Source organism: Rhinolophus ferrumequinum, chromosome 8 (genome assembly GCF_004115265.2).
Source record: "Rhinolophus ferrumequinum isolate MPI-CBG mRhiFer1 chromosome 8, mRhiFer1_v1.p, whole genome shotgun sequence".
Taxonomy (NCBI): domain Eukaryota; kingdom Metazoa; phylum Chordata; class Mammalia; order Chiroptera; family Rhinolophidae; genus Rhinolophus; species Rhinolophus ferrumequinum.
The window spans coordinates 18,121,953-18,139,938 of record NC_046291.1 but is presented as its reverse complement, the minus strand read 5'-3'; the positions used below and the strand labels follow the sequence as shown (position 1 = coordinate 18,139,938).

General features: G+C 45.2%; 1 protein-coding gene and 1 long non-coding RNA gene across 3 annotated transcripts; one reads left to right on the top strand and one right to left on the bottom strand.

Annotated features, from left to right (window-relative positions):
* Positions 1-4,657: 4,657 nt before the first annotated feature.
* On the top strand, positions 4,658-16,159 carry LOC117026035 (uncharacterized). 2 transcript variants are annotated; one of them, XR_004423685.1, is made up of 3 exons: positions 4,658-4,958; positions 15,397-15,538; positions 15,992-16,159. It is a non-coding gene; the product is annotated as an uncharacterized LOC117026035 (long non-coding RNA). The 2 variants fall into 2 exon arrangements; XR_004423686.1 differs by having other exon boundaries at positions 15,394-15,538.
* Positions 6,809-7,399, bottom strand: TNP1 (transition protein 1). The gene is made up of 2 exons (XM_033112438.1): positions 7,237-7,399; positions 6,809-7,035 (listed from the first exon to the last, which is right to left on the bottom strand). Exons 1-2 carry the CDS (start codon positions 7,373-7,375, stop codon positions 7,007-7,009), a joined length of 168 nt encoding a protein of 55 aa, XP_032968329.1. The 5' UTR covers positions 7,376-7,399; the 3' UTR covers positions 6,809-7,006.
* Positions 16,160-17,986: the final 1,827 nt, after the last annotated feature.

Below are 17,986 nucleotides of genomic sequence, written 5' to 3'. Positions count from 1 at the left end.
TTTTTCCTTCAGGACCAACCCTGCCCCACTGCAACACAAGCTTGACCATTATTTTCTCTCTCCTGGGACTCTAAATTTTTAGGGCAGTGATGTAAGAATGGAGAACAATTGGAGACATTTTAATGTCAGGAGAGCTCCCTCTCTGCTTCTTGCCTTTCTCCCATCATGAGGCCCAGTCACCCAGCTTTTCCTTCAATTCTCTGAGCAATTCCATACTTTCCAATAGATTCCATGTCCCCCTCTGTTAAGTTACTTGGAATCTGTTTCTGTTGTTCTCAGCCAAATGCAAATGGATGCACCATCTGAGCAACAGATGGGCTGTGAGCTGGGTCCTGATCTGCTGGAGGGGAGCAAATAGAAAGGGAAAAAGGGAAGAATTAAGGGGTCAAGCCAGAGATTCCCTTTCTAGCCTCCTGTGGTGGCAAGGGTGGAAGACGCCTCACCATTTGCACCACTTTTTCTAATCTCTTCTTTGTCTTCTTACCTATCCTTGGGAAGTACAATGGGTCCTCCTGTTCTGAAGTGAGGTGGCCCATCCATGGTTCAGAGGTGGCAGAGGAAGCCCTTTATCTATACACTGTGATGCTGCTGCCTTCTATTTCCAGGAGAGAACTCAGAGGCAGGATTGCTGCTAGGCTATATTTCTTTAATCTCGTTATTTAAAATCTTAGGACTTTTTTTTTTTAAAGCATTGGAAAGGATCTTAGAGCCCCAGAAAGGGATGATGAATTGCCAAGGAAGTTTGGGCAGAGCCCAGCTAGGGCCTGCTCTTTGGGGTTCTGTGGCCCCTTGCTACTCAGTGTGGTCCCTGGGTCAGCAGCATCAGTGCTACCTGGGAGCTTCTTAGAAATGCAGAATCTTGGGCCCACCAAGACCTACAGAATCAGAATCTGTGTTTTATCAGATTGATTCCAGGTGGTTCTATGCACCTCAACATTTCAGAAGCATTTTTTGTATGCTTTGCATGATACTCTTCTTCTGTGTTCCTGAAAGAAATAGTAAGTCAGTAAATCAAGGTCCAGTTTCTAGTTCTGTTGAGAAGCTCCCCTTCTTGAGAGCTTCTATTTGAGACACTTTTGAGAATGATCCCTGCAAATTGTGAAATTCAAGTTCTTTATGTCTTTTCAATGGAAACCACCTGTGTGTTAGACCCGAGGACTTCATAGCTAATTATTTAGAGACACGTGCCTGCTGCTAATGGAAAAAATACACATGATTCTCATCAGTGAGTTTATTAATCCACTTTTGGTCCTTTTCACTGACATCCATGCTCAAATTGTATTTCCTACTACATATTAGGTTAAGAAGTGGAGTCAGCGAGGCGTGTCCCAGGAATCAATGGCTATTTGTATGTCCTGGTCTGATCCCTCTGCCTCTCACTCATGGATGGCTTGGCTCCTGCTCCTAAAAGTTTACAGTCTAGTTGGAGAGATAAGATCATCCTCAAGTTCTACATTTTATGAGGGAGCAAAACAAGCCACAGGGAGTTGTACGAGGTGTGATCAAAACATACGGTGAATGTTTAAATAAAAAAAAAATTATTACAATAACAGACTCATTGCCATTAATCCCCCTCAATATACTCCCCCTCGCTTTGAACACACTTATCCCATCATTCTTGCCACTTTCTGAAGCAGTTCTGGACACTCACCTCTTTCGTGAGTGTCTTTAGTTGCGCTGTCCTGGCTGCCTCCATGTCCTGAATCAATTCAAAATGCTTACCTTTCATGGTCATTTTGACTTTGGGGAAGAGCCAGAAATTGCACGGTGCCAGATCTGGGGAATACGGTGCATGAGGACGCACTGTAATGTTTTTATTTGACAGAAATTGCCATATACCAGAAGCGATGTGTGACACGGAGCGTTGTCACAATGGAGGATGATTTACGGCACTTTAAAACACACCTCCTCTCAACCGTAGCTCACACCCGACTGACTGCACTGAACAAGTTGAAACTTGTCACACTGTTACTAAGGTTTGACACACCACTTCCTGTATTGAAGATCCACACCTTTCCGCTGGATGGCACTTGGCAGCTTCATTCACTGTAGGTTTTGATCATACCTCATAGGTCCTTTCTGATCTCAGGAGCTGGCCTAGGCAAGAGGGTCAGGGCAGATTGAGAGGCTCTAGGTCACAATGGGAGCTTTCTACCAAGCAAGTAGGCAGCACTGGGGATGTCTGTCCACAGCCTTAGCTGGTGTGGTATCCTGAGACTAAAGTGGCACCCTGGGTCATGAGTCAGGGCCAAACAGGGACAATGATACCTAAAAGGCCAGTCCAGAGGGACAGAGGAGAGGGCAGCCAACCTAGAGTAATCAGGGCCTGTGATTTACAACATTTAATATTCTTTTCTTAAATAATTAAAAACATTTTTTCAATTATAGTTGACATATAATATTACATTAGTTTCAAGTGTACAACATAGTGTTAGACATTTCTATAACTTATGAAGTGATCACCCCAATAAATATAGTACCCATTGGATACCCGTACAAGCTCCCCATAAGGTAGATATTATGACTGACATTTAGAGATAATGAAGACAAGGCTCATGAAAGTGGGAAAATTCACCTCAGATCACACGGCTGGTGGAACCAGTGCCCAGAGATGCCTCACTCCCTCCTGCCTGAGTCAGGCTTGGTTCTAACGAAGGTAGAGCAGAACCATAGGAGGAGATGAAATGGCCCCAGCTGCAGGAGAGGAGGTGTGCGAAGGCTTGGAATAAAGCAGAACTGCTAGAGTGATGAAGGTCACAGTGCAGGAGCAGTGGGCTCTGATGGAATCCAGGCCCTCAGGTTTCTAGACCTTTCCCTGGTACTGTGCTGTGTGGAGGGAACTGTCACCTGCACCACTTCTGGGACTCTGAGCTACGAAGGCAGGAATGGCTGCAGAGCTCAGATCCGGGAAAGATCTCATGTTTGGACTAATGAAAGGCTGGGGAGGGAGGGGGGTTTGGGGGCCTTCAGAAGTGAGAAGAGGGCTCTCTCAAAGCGAACCCACCTGCTTCCTCACTCATCCACTTGGTGATGCCTAGTGACTAAGCCTCGTGACTAAGACCTGGTGCTCCTAGAGGTCAGGAATGAAGACCTCACCCCTTCTGGCTCTTTCCCCAGAGTGGGCCTGGTGAGTGACTGAGTGTTGATTGCAGAGCCAGGCTGTAGCTGTCCTCTGGTCTCAAAGGACAGAACCTCTGGGTGACCCCAACAGCCAAGCCCCAGACCATGTCTGACTTGCACCAACTACTCCCAAGGCACACAGAGTCCCCTCCCAGCTGTTGTTTCTGGGCCTTCACCTCCTCTGCATAGCCCTGAGCGTTTCTCCAGAACTTCCTGTTTGCCTGTGGCTGCACAGACATGGCTGGTCCCACCCGGGGTCACTCATCTGGTGAGACTCAGGGCAAAAGGTGGGACTCAGCTCTGTTCTCCCCATAGCTCCTCTGGGTTCTCTCCACCCACACATGGGTGCTCGGGGACCACTCCCGTCGGACCCCAAGACCAGTGGAGCAGAGGCCCTGCATCCAAGTCAGCTCACAAGAAGGTCAAGGTGACCCAGAAGGGCTTGTAGCCAAGATCCTTAAAAAAATTTTTTTTGATTTTTCGACTTTCCAAAAAGGCCAAGTAAATGATGACTTCAGAACATAGCGTTCCAGAGAAAACTGGAAAGAGGAACAAAGTCCCCTTGGTTGGGGAGAAGGAGAAAAAGCACACGGAGGGTGAGGTCTGAGCACCACTACAGTGAAAAGACCCCTGTGTTATCTACGTAGGTGCGCCTGCCAGGTGGGTGCTAGGCTACAGGAGCTGTCAACAGAGGGACAGAATGAATGTTCCTGGAGGGTAGGGACTAAGTCAACAGCAGTGTTGGAAAATTTACAGCCTGTGGGCTTGGAAAATATTCTTACTGCAAAACAGTTTTCCGGGCTGCTGCCATTCCTTCCCCAACCTGTGTATGAGGGCAAAGACTGAAATCACCAGGCAGGGGTCTGGCTGTCCTGACTAGTGCGGGGCTGATCACCACGTGCCCATCCCAATCGCTAATTAGATTGTTTCCATGTTTACAGAGTCGTTGAAATATAACATTGTATTAGAACATTTTGTCTGGGAATAATACTGTCCTGCAAATGACTTGAAAATACGCTTTTTAAGCTGAGGCTCAGGAGCCCTGAGAACTCAGTTTGGAGCTTCTACTCCTGGTCACATCTGGAGACTTTGGTCTGTGACAACAAAAGGAGAGAAGACAAACGGATGCTGACGTAAAGAAGAACGTTTGCCTACCAAGTTGTGTTGTTGTCACCCCTGGCTTTTCAGAGCTATTCTCCAACCTTCCGCACTCCTTGTTGCCTTGAGAGGCTGGTCCTCGTGTTTTTGTTATCACCCAGGATCCCTTACCTACTGGCTTCCAGTTCAGTTTGGCCAATAGAAGCACCAGGAGGAGACTGGAGAGCTGGAGGAGAGAAAGCTCAAGAGTATTTCCACTCTGCTTCTGAGACTCTGGCAGCAACTGTCGTCCTCCCCAGTCCAGCCTTTACCAAGAGGCCCGCCTGCCCCGCCCATGCCAGACACACAGTTCTGGCTGTCTTGGGGCTCCTGTAACACTCTTTTATCCGTTTGTCCCCTCAGAGCCACCATTGCTAAGCTCTAGTTGTCGAGCCTCTGTGAACAGTCCGTCCTGCAGTCAAGTCTCTTCATGTGAGCTCTCTGCCGATCTCGTTTCCTGGGGGATCCTGACCAACTTCCTGGTTCGAACCGATTTCTCAAAGGAAGTAAATTTCACACTGTCAGCCCTGTTGCTCTTCTAGTTTGTTCCTGACTCTTGCCTTTTCCCTATGGGAGAGATCATCTCTGTGCACATTGGCAATCCCAAAAGATGGCAGAGAAAAGGGGAAGCAGCGAGTGCTGGGCACGAAAGCATTTGAAGGATCCTGGCCCACAGCTCCCAAGGTGTGGCAGAGGCAAAGGTGAGGAAAGGAGTGTGGGAAGGAATGCAGGAAATCAGAAAGCAGGCATAAGCGACACAGAGCTGTGCTGCCTGGATTGGGGCACGGGCAGCCCAGCACACAGCCTCCAGCTGGCACTAAGGTCAGGGTCTGCCTCAGCACAGAAATGCCTTGACCAAAGCGATCCCTTATCGAAGCAGCCTGACGGGGCTGTTTTGGCTCCATGGGGGAATGTTCAACTCCTGCCACTGCTCCCCGCCCTCTTTCCTTCACAAGTGCTGGTCTCTAACAAACATCTTATAAACAGCTTGCACCCAAACTCCATCTTAGTCTCGGGAAGCATAGAAGAATTTATAGCCAGAGCAGGAAATGCGTGACGTGAACACTGGATTTTGTGTGTGGCAAGGGCTTTCTTTACATGGAAGCAGAGGACCTCCCAGAGGGCACGAGAGAATGTGAGAATGGCCATTTCTGAACAGGGATTCCAGATCAGAACTGTTTATAAAGAGCTTTGTGCAGTCATGCTATGGACAAACATGTGGAGGATTATTTTCAGTTTGGTTAGAAAAATAGGAACAAACACGAGTAGGAGATGAAACAGGCATAACCATGGAGGATGAGGGTCATCCTTTATTTCCTTTAGAAGCTGAAAATATTAGGAAGGAAATACAAGTTAGGTTCAGTGTCTGTGTGCCTGATGCTAAGGGGAGATTTTTACATGAACCTGAGAGAGGAAAAGAAAGGAGCTCTGAGTTGGAGACAGGACAAAGCAACGGAAATATCTTTACTCCAATACAAGTGAAATGACCTGGATTTTTCTCATCCTTTTGCTGCACATCCCTTGTTAACAGTCTTCTCCCATCATTCTGGTATCTATACACCTCCCCGTGGGGCTCAAACTCAATCCAAGAAGTTCCCCTTCCCTCACTTTGGTTATTTGGTTCCATGTCACAACCCCCACTGTTGGAAAATGGAAACTTCATGTCTTTTTTCATGTCTCATCTCATGCTCCTCTCATTCTTTCCTGCTTATATCCTTTCCTGGTTGCAAGCAACCAAGTGGGTGGCTTGGTTTAAATATGAGTTGTCAATTCCACCCTCTACCACCCTGGTAGTGCCTCTGAGACAACAGGAAGGACTCATTAAGAAAACTATTACCCACTCTGAGTGGGTGGATGCTGAGAGGAGGTGTCAGAACCTTGGGTGGACCATATCAGAACTCAAGGTCAAGGCAAAGTGAGGGACACAGCTAAGGACAGTTTTTCCCTGCCAATGATCAATAAGGTCCACGCAGACTGAGGAAATGTTTACTTCCAGACACTCTTGACTAAGGTTAACTTATGACAGAATCACACCGGTCACACCATGTGGCTTGAATTGAACTTCTCAGGCAATATCCTTGTTGTCCAGCTCAAACCTAACATAACCACTCGACTAGTAAGAGTATCAAATCCCTTAATAGTTTGCTAACCCTGTCCAATAAATACCTCTGGGTGTTTTCTACCTCTGGGTGTTTTCTACCTCCGGGACATGCCTTTAGTTTTAGTTTCATATGTGTTTTGGTGTCTCCTTATAAGTCCCTCGAAGAAGGTTGTATCCTTTAGCCCATCAACACTCTGATAAATGCAGTTCTCCCTTTTTGTCTCCTCTCCCTTTCCACGTTGGGGAGAGAGACAGCACATTGAGACCAAGACCCAAACCCAAACATGCGTGGCCAGAGTTGGGGCACATGGGGAAAAGGGAGTCAGGGCAGATTACTTTAGTATTTTCCAAGTTATGTTTAATGGTTTCATACCGGCTAATTCTTCCAAGTCTGCCTAGCTCAGGAACCCCTTTTTCAACCAAAATGTCAAAATAAACATACTTTTCAGTTTTCAGAATTTTATTGAGACATTGAGGAGAAACAGCCAACATATACATTCCTCATTTCGTCACGACTGGCATTTTACCCACACGATAGGCTCTTCTCTGGCTTTGATCTAACTTCAGGTCTCCTTGGCAGTCCTCCTGCTGTCCTCTTTGCTGCCTGGTGTTGTGTGAAGTTCACCAGGCCAGAGCCCACTGATGGGGTCACACGTGGGAGCGGTAATTGCGATTGGCTGTGGGAGAAGGACATGTTTGCAACAGGGACACCAGTTAGAACACACCCATTCATAGTCTTCCTGCCCAAACAGTTATTTGAATGGAAATGAGAGTCTCAGGCTGAGATGTCAGGGTCCTAGGAGAGCTAACTCCAAGACAGAGAGCCCTAGGGCAACAAGTCCCCACATGTTTGACTGTTCTACTCATCCCTCACTCACCATCATCGCCCCGTTTTCTACTCTTCAGGCTGCCCTTCCGGTATTTTCTTTTGCTGCCACTTCTCTTGACTCCCTTGTGAGGAGATCGGGTCTTGCCCCTCCTTATGCCATGACTCTTTAATTTGCGGCTGGTCGACATTGCAATTTCTGCAAAAATGAGGGGCTTTGCAGGGCCCGGAGGGCGCGAATCTGGGTATTTAAGGCCTTAGCCATTGTGACTGTGAAGGGGTGTGGCTTATCAGGTGGGTGAGGCTCCATTATGCTGTCACCAGCTTTTGTTACACTTGGGTCATATATGCAAAATAAGGTGGCCCCTCTAGTGCAGCTCAAGGCTACCCTCAATTTTGAGGTGATTTTTTAGGTCAAATGAGGCTTTTCAGACAGGTGTTATTGAGCAACTAAATTTCAGTCCTGTTCGGAGCTTCTGGGGAGTACAAGAGCTTTTAATATAGGTATCTCCTGCCTGCCTGTAGGAAATTTAATGGCTGTTGAGTGCCTGTATAAAATGTGTGTTTAAGTCTCTCTACGGCATTGGGAGATAACAAGTGTGTTTCTATAGGGATTTGACTCTAAGAGATCCAATTCAACGAGATTAAAACATAAACATTCCTTGCTTTCTCCTCGATCAGGGTTTCTCAGCATCAGCTCTGCTGGCATTATGGGTGGAGTCATTTTGTGGGACTGTCCTGTGCAGCGTAGGATGTTTGGCAGCATTCCTGGACTCTTCCCATTGCATGTCAATAGAGTCCCCACAACTGTGACAACCAAACATATTTTCAAACATTGCCTTGAGGGGAAAAGCAAAATCACCCATGGCCGAGAACCATTGACTTCACCTTTTAAAAAAATTCAGTCAGCAAATATTTACTGATCACATAGTATGTGTCACACACTTAGGTGATAAGACAATAGTGGACAAAAACAGACGTACGTAGACTCTGTGTTCATGGAGATTTCAATCCAGTGGGGAAGAAAGTCATTCATCTGATATCTACACCAGTCAGTGAATAATTACTTCCCTACATGGTGCAGATGAGGTGGGAGAGAGAGGCAAACCAGGCTTACGTACATTGAAAAGCCATGGAAAAATATTTAAGATGACATGACGAGATTAGAGGCTGCAGGGGGTGGGGTGGGGGTGGGGATGAATTAATGGAGAAGTGAAGTGAATGAGGGGAGAGGCTATTGTCAATAGTAGAGGTTAAGAAGAGAGAAATATTTGATAATGACTTAGGCCAGGCCAGGGAGGGTGTTGATTGGGATGAAAAAAGACAGGAGACAAAGACTTGGTGTTGATGGGTTGGATTTAGTTGGCGAGAGCAGAGGGTATCAAGGGTGGCTTTTGTTTTTTCTAATGCAGCTATCTGGAGGCTGGTGCCACTCACTGAGATAAAAGCCAAGCATAACGGCAGTGATGATCATGCATTTTAGTCTAAAACATTTTGGGTTTGAGGGGCCCTTGAGATTTCCAAATAAAGATACTGAATGATTGTTGGGTATATGTATCTAGAGTTCAGAGTAGAGCCTGAGCTGGAGATATTCACTATCCCCAACTTCCCTCAGAATGGACTCATCATCCAATCTTTTCTTCTTCCTCCTTTATATCTTGAATTGAGTCCTTTTGAAAAAAAAATTTCAGTGGAACTTGATAACTGTGTCTTCTGTCTCTCCCCTGGGTCCTTCCTTCTCTCCACGCCCCCTTCCCAACCGCCATTATCCTCTGCATCTTGTATGTAGTAGGTTCTCAGCAAAAATTGGTTGAATAAAAGTAAGAATGTGGTTCAAGCCCCACTCCCTGTATTTCTGATGTTTATAGATGAGAAGACAAATCATGTCTTGAAACCCAGATTCCTTGAAGAGCCATCATAAGTGACACTTTCCATTTTCCTGTTTCTAGGCAGGTCTCTCTGGCGAACTTCCATTAGAGATTTTTTCACCCAAAGAGGAAAGAGCTGTATGAAACAGGCTGCTGCCTTGCCTCTTTGTATCTTGGGAACTTTTCTGTCCACTCCAGGCTAATTGTTCCTCCTACAAGCAAGTTTCATGAAAGCAGGAATTTAAAAATGGTGTTCCCGGCTATATATTCCCAGGGCACAGAGTAGGAGCCCAGTGAAGATTTATGGAATATTTGTTGAATAAACAAAAAAATCCTATGTTTTGGACTATCCTAGTCTTCCCAGTTTTGTCCTACCACCCCAAGGAAGACGTCCCTGACTTTTCACATTTTCACTGTCCTTTGAAATTTTTTCAAGGTCTATGGCCCTATAACATTGTCCTCAAAGTCTGGACAACCAATGCTAATGGTGTAAAACCCTCTTTTGTGCCCACATGCCATGTCCCATGTGTGAGTCTGATCTTAACAGGAGGCAGTGTAGCTTGGTTCTGGTCCTGACTGGCCACAACCATCACTTCCCCGGACTTTGGCTCTCTTATTTTGTAAATAAGCTTGTTGGGTTAGATAATCTCAAGTCATATCACAAGATGATATGACTTGTGGCAGGCTTGTTGTAGTTAGGGATTGTATTTTTTATTTCTACACTGCATTTCTCACAGGTATTGACATGGTTCAGAGCAGGTGGTTAATAAATATTTGTTCATTCTAGCTACTTTGGTGTTATAAGGACAGACAGTACAACACTGAGTGACGTGGTATACCAAGTGGATGCATTTCCACTTCCACAGGGAAGGGAAAAAAGACATTGTCTCCATAACAGACCCTCTGGTTCTCCGTTGCTGGCCTCTCATGCCTGACTCTGTTGACTTTCCTCCTCTTTAGTTTGAGAGGCATTTTATGGATGGTCCTGAAACTGGGTAATATTTCTTTCTCCCATCCTCAAAAGACCCACTCTGCCAAGAAGAAGTTGAGATCACAGGAAAGAAGACAGCCAGACTTGAGAAGTGATGAAGAGACAAACAAAAAAGCCCTTTTCCATAGGGTTAAGGAATAGTTCTGGTTTTAGACACCCATGCTGAGAAACTCCAGCAGCAGAAAGCCCAGTGCTGGGGGAGGCAATTCAGAGGCCAGTTGGGGGTGGGGCTCTGGTGTGTTTGGGTTGGCTTCTGCATCAGACCTCCTGAAGTGAGGACAGAGCAGGGTTGAGCATTGGCACCTCTGTCTCTGTTTCTCTTTCCATTTCTGCGTCAGTGTTGCTTGGGCCAATGGCAATTTAGATAGAGCACAATGAGTTCACTCTAGAACCTCAGTGGGCCCAGAGCTAGCCTTTTTTGAGAACCTTCTGCTGACTGTCTCCTCACCTTTCTGCTCTCTGTTTTTCATTTTCTTTTTGGATGAAGAAACTGAGGTACAGATTGGCTACGTGAGCTACTTCAAGTAACCCAGAACAGGAGCAGAAGAGACACCCAATAAACCTGTTTACTCCATACTTTGGCTTTCTGTTGGGTCTTTGCTTTTGTTTCTCTTGATGAAAGAAAATCGATATTTTCTGATAGTTATTGGTACATGGAGAGAGAACTGAATCCCTGCCTTCTTTAGAGGAGGGTCTATCAGCTTCTTCTCTCTTGGGGGTGAGTGTTATCTTGCCTGGACAGAATAGTGTCTTTATCTCCTAGAAGGATGGCTAAAGTGGCACTGCAGGGACGGGCTTGGAGACCACCATTGTTCCCTCTGGCCCCTTTCATAGGTTAGAAAGGGATGGACTTTGGGCATCACTGTTTTGGATCTCTGGTTGGTCCCATCTCACCTCTTTGATTCAAAATCACTCCATTAATTTTTCTGGGGAGTCCAATGGACGTCTTCTTCCTAGGGCTGGATTTTCCCAGCAGGCAGGGAATGGGAGCTCATTAAGCGTGAACATGGAAAAGTTGCTGACAGTCCTGATACATGACTCAGTCTGAATCCCTCTCTGAAACCTAAGTCTCTCCAGATGTTGACCTCAGCTGGGAAAGGGGGACCTTCTCCCCTGTTCACATGCACACCCTGTCTTCTGTGCTCTTGCTGCTGTTGCTGCTGCTGCTGCTATTCAGGCAGGCAAATGGGGCTTGGGCAGTCTTGAGGAGGGGAAAGATGCCTAGAGAGGGGTCTACCCAAGAGGCAAAACTCTCTGAGCTCAGTACTCATCTGGTGTCTCCAGTAGGAAGTAAAGAGAAGCCAGAGCCCAAGGCCTAGGGTGATTTTCAGAGAAAAAGGAAGGCGGTACTTTAACTCAATTTGCCTCTTCCTATCCAGTTCTGGGAAACAAGGGACCATCTCGGTTCTGAGAACAGCCTGAGTTCTGTCTGAAGATTTGTTGGAGTTCTTTCCAATTTTTCCTTCAGGGTTCTTTCCCATCCTTTCTGAGTGCATCCCCAAACTGTCTTTCTGTAAGTGATTCCTGTTTTCCAAGGATAGAGAGATTGGGATGCTGAAAGGTGGGAGACTCATCACAAGAGCTGTGACCCTGGGAGGTTCCTCCTGGGCACCATCCTTTTGGAGGTCATCAGGCCTGTCTAAGGGCTGCACCCAGGCAGCTCGAGAGCCACAACATCAACAATCAACAGGATTGTTGATCCCCAAGACGGAGACTGCCCACCACTCCATACTACCTTCCGTACTTGGCTTAAAAATAGATCTGACCTTGACTCTCCACTCTATTTGCATTTTCTCTTACATGTGCTACTAGGAGCAGAGTGAAGGAATCTAAACTGAAGGGAGAGGGAGAACTGGGAAAAACTAGTATGTTCTTAGAGGCAGGGCATGAACTTGGAGGTCCTCTGGATAAATTTAAAATTCTCATTTGGAGAGAATTCAAACTTCCCTTAGTTCTGTTGTTGTTGTTGTTGTTATTTTTGGACTCAGGAAAAATTGACTATTTCCATTTCTTTTGTCACCACTAACAATGAGGCCACATGATACAGAAGTATACAAAGAAAACCCACAATTTATTCTTCATTAGGATCCAAATAATGTTTTCCACTCTCCTGACCCCACTGACCTAATCCCCATCTATGACATAGTGAAGAAGAAGCTGTCCCTTCCCAGAATACACTGGGAATATAGTGCCCTCCAGCCATAAGACAAAACATAAGGCTGCATCCGAGAGTGTTAGAAATGGGTTGTTGTGGTATGAAAATGTTACACATATTCAATCATTTGTTTTCATATGGTCTTTAGGAAAAATGTGCTTTAATCCATCTACCAACTGGAATAAGGATCTTTGAGTTGTGAGGGTTGCTAGAGAACAATTTCATAATAAATAGGTCTGGCAATGATGGGTAACTTGGCCAAAGTCACAAATTATAGGCAAAGTTGGGTCTCAAGCCCAGATCTTCTAATCCCTAGTTCAGGCTTCTTGTCACTGTGCCACAAAGCACTACTGTTGAGATTTCTGGCCTCTTTTTCTCTGTGTTTCTTTCTCTGCTTCTCTCTTCTCCCTTCATGTTCTGAGACCCACATACCAGGGACCCTTGCCCACTTAAAATCATGCCTCCCACCAATAGCTATCATGTCATTGAGATTGAGGGGATAAGTTGCCACCAAAAGGAGAAAAGGACCAGAGAGACAAACTGAAGTTGCCACATATTTATCCATATATGATCCTTCCATAATTCATACTTTCAAAGCACCGTAACCAATATGATGGCGGTACATTGGCCAGGGGAGACACTCAATATTTTGGGATCGTTTTTAACATAAATGACTGTTATAACTCTACTGATGAAATTTGGGTCAAGAGAGAACCTCACAATTCAGTCATATCTCTTTGACCCGACTTGATGAAACTCGACTTCCTACTCTTCGTGGTGATCAATGGACGGCGAAGAAGCAGAGGAGATAGGCTGGAAGCATATTTCAGTTTGCCTCTTGCGGATCTTGGCGAATGGAACTGACAAAGAAGGCTTACTTGACAGTATCACTGCCTATTTGGTTTCCCCATTTTTCCCTTGGTTAGAATTCTCATATTTGGAACAGTAAATTTCGTTGTATTTATACTTAAAAAAAGAACAAAGGAACTCCTTCATCATTCTTTCTAGTCCTGGAATTCTGTGGTCCAACGCACAAAGGTTCAGTGACACTTTGCCCTTCACATCCCTGTGCTGAGGGAGCAGGGATGACTTGCCTAATGAAATCTTCAAAGCACAGCCTTCATTTTCAGTGAGGACCAAAGAAAGACCCAGATGCTTTGAGTGTTGCTGTTATCAGGTTTTATTGGTCAAGAAATTCCCAATGCTGAACAGTCTTCTTGTTCTGAGAGGAAAGGTTGAAAATAATGCTGCCAAAATGCTTTGGAGTTCTGGTGAGGACCGTGGCACCAGACAGAAATATCTGTTTCCTTAGTAGACAATCGTCCTGCCACAGAGTGACACTTTCTTCATGCTGTAAGGAAGGCAAAGACAAAATTGAGTTGTAAAGTTCTCTAGTCAGGGTAGGAGAATCTTGGAAAGTTCTTCAGGTGGACATACAAGGCCAGCTTGATGTTTTCCACTTTTTCTCTTATGATTTTGTTATCCTTTTAGATGTGGTTTGGCCTGGTTTACTTGGAACTTCCTGCGATATCTGCTCCAGAAAAGTCATGTATCCCCAGAACCAGCTACATTGTGTGTAGGTTCTAGTACAGGATGAATATGTCGGCCTCTTGTTAAAATAATACTTTCAAGGTGGTGACGGCAGAGCATAAACCAAGCCTGAGGTCCCCTGAGCACAGAGCCCTTTGTGACTACACCGGTCCTGTGCCTAATGAAGCCCACCCTGTCCCTCCTGACTTAAAGCACTTCTCACGGTAAACATCTAAATAACGACATTGAAGGATCCCTATCTCACTCAACCTTACAGTCCAGGAAAGCTGGTCAATGTCTGATTCATTCCGGGGCCTGATGAGTACTTGCATAAATGGCTTGCTTCTCACTGAGGCCATGCCATGTGCCTGAGAATGAATGAAGCCTCTTCAGCAATAGCTCCATCACCGCGTCTTCTCTCTCCTTCTCACACACACTCTCCAACTATTCCCTACACTCCTGCTATACAACCTCAGGACCACATAGTCAAGAGACTTGCCATTGTTGCCCTCTTCTCCCTCCTCCCCATACCCTCTTTGTGGTGTGTTCTTCTGTGTCCCGCAGGATGTCCTCTGAGTCCTAGGAGATGGTCAACACTGCTGCTTCCTAGGTAGTTACACTTAGTCATGGTAGAAGTTAGAAGCTTGATGTGGGCTTTCCAGTCATTCACCAGAAGATGGTATTCTTTTTGAGCCTTTAGATGGGGGCAGGGGGGTGGGAAACCTGTAAAGAACCTAAGCCACTGTGACTTAGATGTTACAATTTTGGGATGTCACAAAGTCCATATGAGGTCAGCAACAGAATCTACAAGACAAAGGCTGAACAGTGGTACACAATGATTTCCATCAACATTCAGTCAGACTGATTTCCAGGGTCTAAGCCTAACCTATTAAACTTGGACAAATTATTTTATTTCTCCCAGTCTTAAAAATCTTCTTTCAGTTAAAGCCAGAAAGACATGAACTTAATGGCAATCCTATTATTTTACTAATGAAGAGACTAAATGCCCCGTTGGTGATTACTTCCTCACAGGCTTTGGGAAATTGCTCAAGGACACAAAAGAGCGGGGGTAGAAATCTGCATTTACTTAATTTTAGTGCTTGTGCACAGTGTATCCTGATGCATCTGCTGCCAAGGGACGGGGGCAGATGGAGATGATTAGTCACCTAGGAGGTGACATCTTTTACTTAATGTTTACCATGAAGAGAGATGTAACAAATGACTCAACTATTAAAGCCCAGAGGAGACTGATCCAAGTCAGTGATGGGGATGGAGAAGAAGGGTCGGATTATAAAATATTGAGGTGACTGATAAGACTTGTGTCTGAAAGGCTAGGAGAACTTGACTTGGTTTTTATCATTCAGATTGGTTCCTATGTGCTATACTGATGGGCAGTCCATCAGTTGATCCTAGCAGTCCTAATGCGTACTTTCTTGATTTTATCCAAATGGCTCAGATTGTATTCAAATGTCTCAATACTTTCCAACCACCCAACCAAGCTCTCATGCTGACTTTCAGCCATTGTGACAATTATCATGTCCTCTTACCAGGAGGGTCCATGTCATGACCACTTGTCTCCATATATAAAGGAAATGATGAATGGGCTGCTTTGGACAAATGGCCTTGGGGTAAGGGAGGAGGAACAGACAGAGGCTGCTATCTCAGCAGGAACCGCGCTGATGGCCAAAGTGGGGAGACGTAAGAAGACAGTGCCATCCCGCAGATGTAAGTGTTCAGCATGCCATCTGAAGGATTTACCACAGAGACAAAAAGCAAAGAAGTTATGCCAGAAAAAGAACGAGAAGACAAGGTACTGATCACATTTTCTGACTATAAAAGGGGACTCTCAGACCTGAGGAATGGTCATCCTAGCTTATCGGTGTTCCCTAGATGTCATGCCTTTGTCAAAAGGTAGCTCCCCATTTGTCTCCTAAAGACTGTCACCAGTTCTTCCCTAGCACTTGCCCTTCCCCCCCAAAATCCAGCTCTTTCCCCCACTTTCATATCAATCCTGAAAAGAACCAGATTCACTGTGTTTGTTGCTTGTCTTCTTTATATTATAGAATTTCCCACTAAACTTGCCCAGTCAGCAGAAAGGTTGACATAACCCGTGGACCTACCTTTTTGAAGGTGGATTTCTCAAACGCTTTGAAACCTTATGTCTAATGGATCTCTGGGTAACTGAGCTGGGAATATCCGTATATGAAAAACACATGGGTTTCCTGAGTGTAAATCTTACATTTTCTCATTCTTGTCTCTTTAGTCAGCAGCATATGTCAATGCCCTGGTCGAAGATGCTGCTTGAATCCCCGTGGTTCCGTGTCATGACTTCTCCCATGACCAGTGAGAAGAAAAGCCTCTTTCCATGCAGGCCCAAGACCACCATAATCATCATTGATCATTCCCCTGTGCTCTAGGTCTCTAAATAAAATTTCTCCCCTTTTACTGACAAATGGCGGTGTGTGTGTTTTCATTTAGCTGGAGATTGGCTTGTGACAACCTGGAGCACCTCAGCCTTTCTTCATGTCGTAGGAGAAGCAGGGTGTGATTGGTAGAAGGACAATCAAGTGAGGCCTGGGAAATACATTGTTTTCTCCTTTGTTCCTGTTTAGGAGATTTGCTAGTGAAATGTATGGTTGAGTGGTAGTGTGGAATAGGCTGATATGCTTTCTGTGTATGGAAAGCGCTTGCTTGGTTTGAGAGACCTTCTATGCTACAACCGGAAAACCTGTAACCAGATCACCATCAGCTCACACTTGTATTTTCGTTTGTTGGTAATTAGTAATGAAGACGCTTATTTTTCCAGCAACAAACCCAAGTCATGTCAACATGACGTTCAGGAATTATAAACACGGGGAAGAGCCAAAACATAACATAGGCTTAGAATGGCACATGTGGACTTGGAACTTTTGAAAGGACAACATCCTCAAGCTTCCCCCAGTAGTGTACTCTAGATACAATGCAGTGTTGGGCCTCTTTGGGGTCAAATAATTCTGATAACTGTGTGGAATTCCTCATATAATTGAACCTGAACCTTGTATAATTCACAGAAAGGTACCTTTCTGTGGGGGTCATCTCCTACCCCCAACCCATTAGTATTAAATTGCAAATTTCTGCTAAGCACAGCCTGCCTCCCCACTTTGGGATCATAAATGCATCTTTAAAATTTATGTTCCAGGAAGTCCAAACCTAATCTCTAAGTTTGAGCTTCAAAACTCAATTTTCCTATCTTCTTTGGGACATGAAAAATGCAGAAACTGGGAAAGAGAGGGAATGCCGATTTATTGTTCAGCCTACTTAGGTCGGCCCTAGGCTTTTGTCATATTCCCTAGATGCTAATGAACTTCCTGTTCCTGATGGCACATGGGTTTCTTCATGGTCGCTTTTGCCCTTGGGTGGTCACATTTTCTTAGTGTGGGGGTGGGGAGCAATGGGAGTTTGAAGAAGTTATGCCTGTTTTCCCTAAGCCCAGGGTCAGGGTCGTCTTGCAGTAATACATTACAGTTACATCATTAGAGGTAAGTATATCTTGCAGTGGTATATTGTAGTAATATGTTGTAGTTATACCACTGGCTATAATAGGCATAGCTCATAGTAAGTTGTAGTAATATGTTATGCTATATCTTAGGGTAGCATGTTGTAATAATATGTTGTGTGTGCACTGGTGTTGCTTTGGGGAAACGGCCAGAACAACGGAGGTCAGCAGCCTTCCCTGCTTCATTTTGGTGCCAGTTATCTATACCACACTCACCATTTTTGCCAAATTTACATAGACCTTGGCTCTGTTCACATGTGTGTGCTCTCCAAGAGCTTAGAGTCTAGAGTCAAAGGAAGGGCGCAGGGAGACCTGCTTACCAGGTGCCCGAGGCTTGAAATGAAGGGTGGAGGGCTTTGAATCATCATGTCTCAGGCATTCAATATTTATGGATGGAAGTCCTGTATGAAGTAACAAATCATCAGCCCAGTTATACCTCACAGCAGCTTTTGTGAGTTATGCCAGGTGAGAGGCCCATTTGAGAGAGCCACTGGAAAGTGAAGGCTGGATAGTACATATTTAAGTCTTTGCAGGACAAAAGCAGCCATTGGATGGCCATGGCCCTGTTCCAGTAGAACTCCACAAAAGTACCCAGAGTTTGTGATAGCCATTATTTCACTTACCTCAGTTGTACCATGGAGGTAACCATTGTCACAATTTTACAGTTGAAACAGGCTGAATGACTATTTTGAAAAATCACCAAAAGGTAGAGGTAATAACATG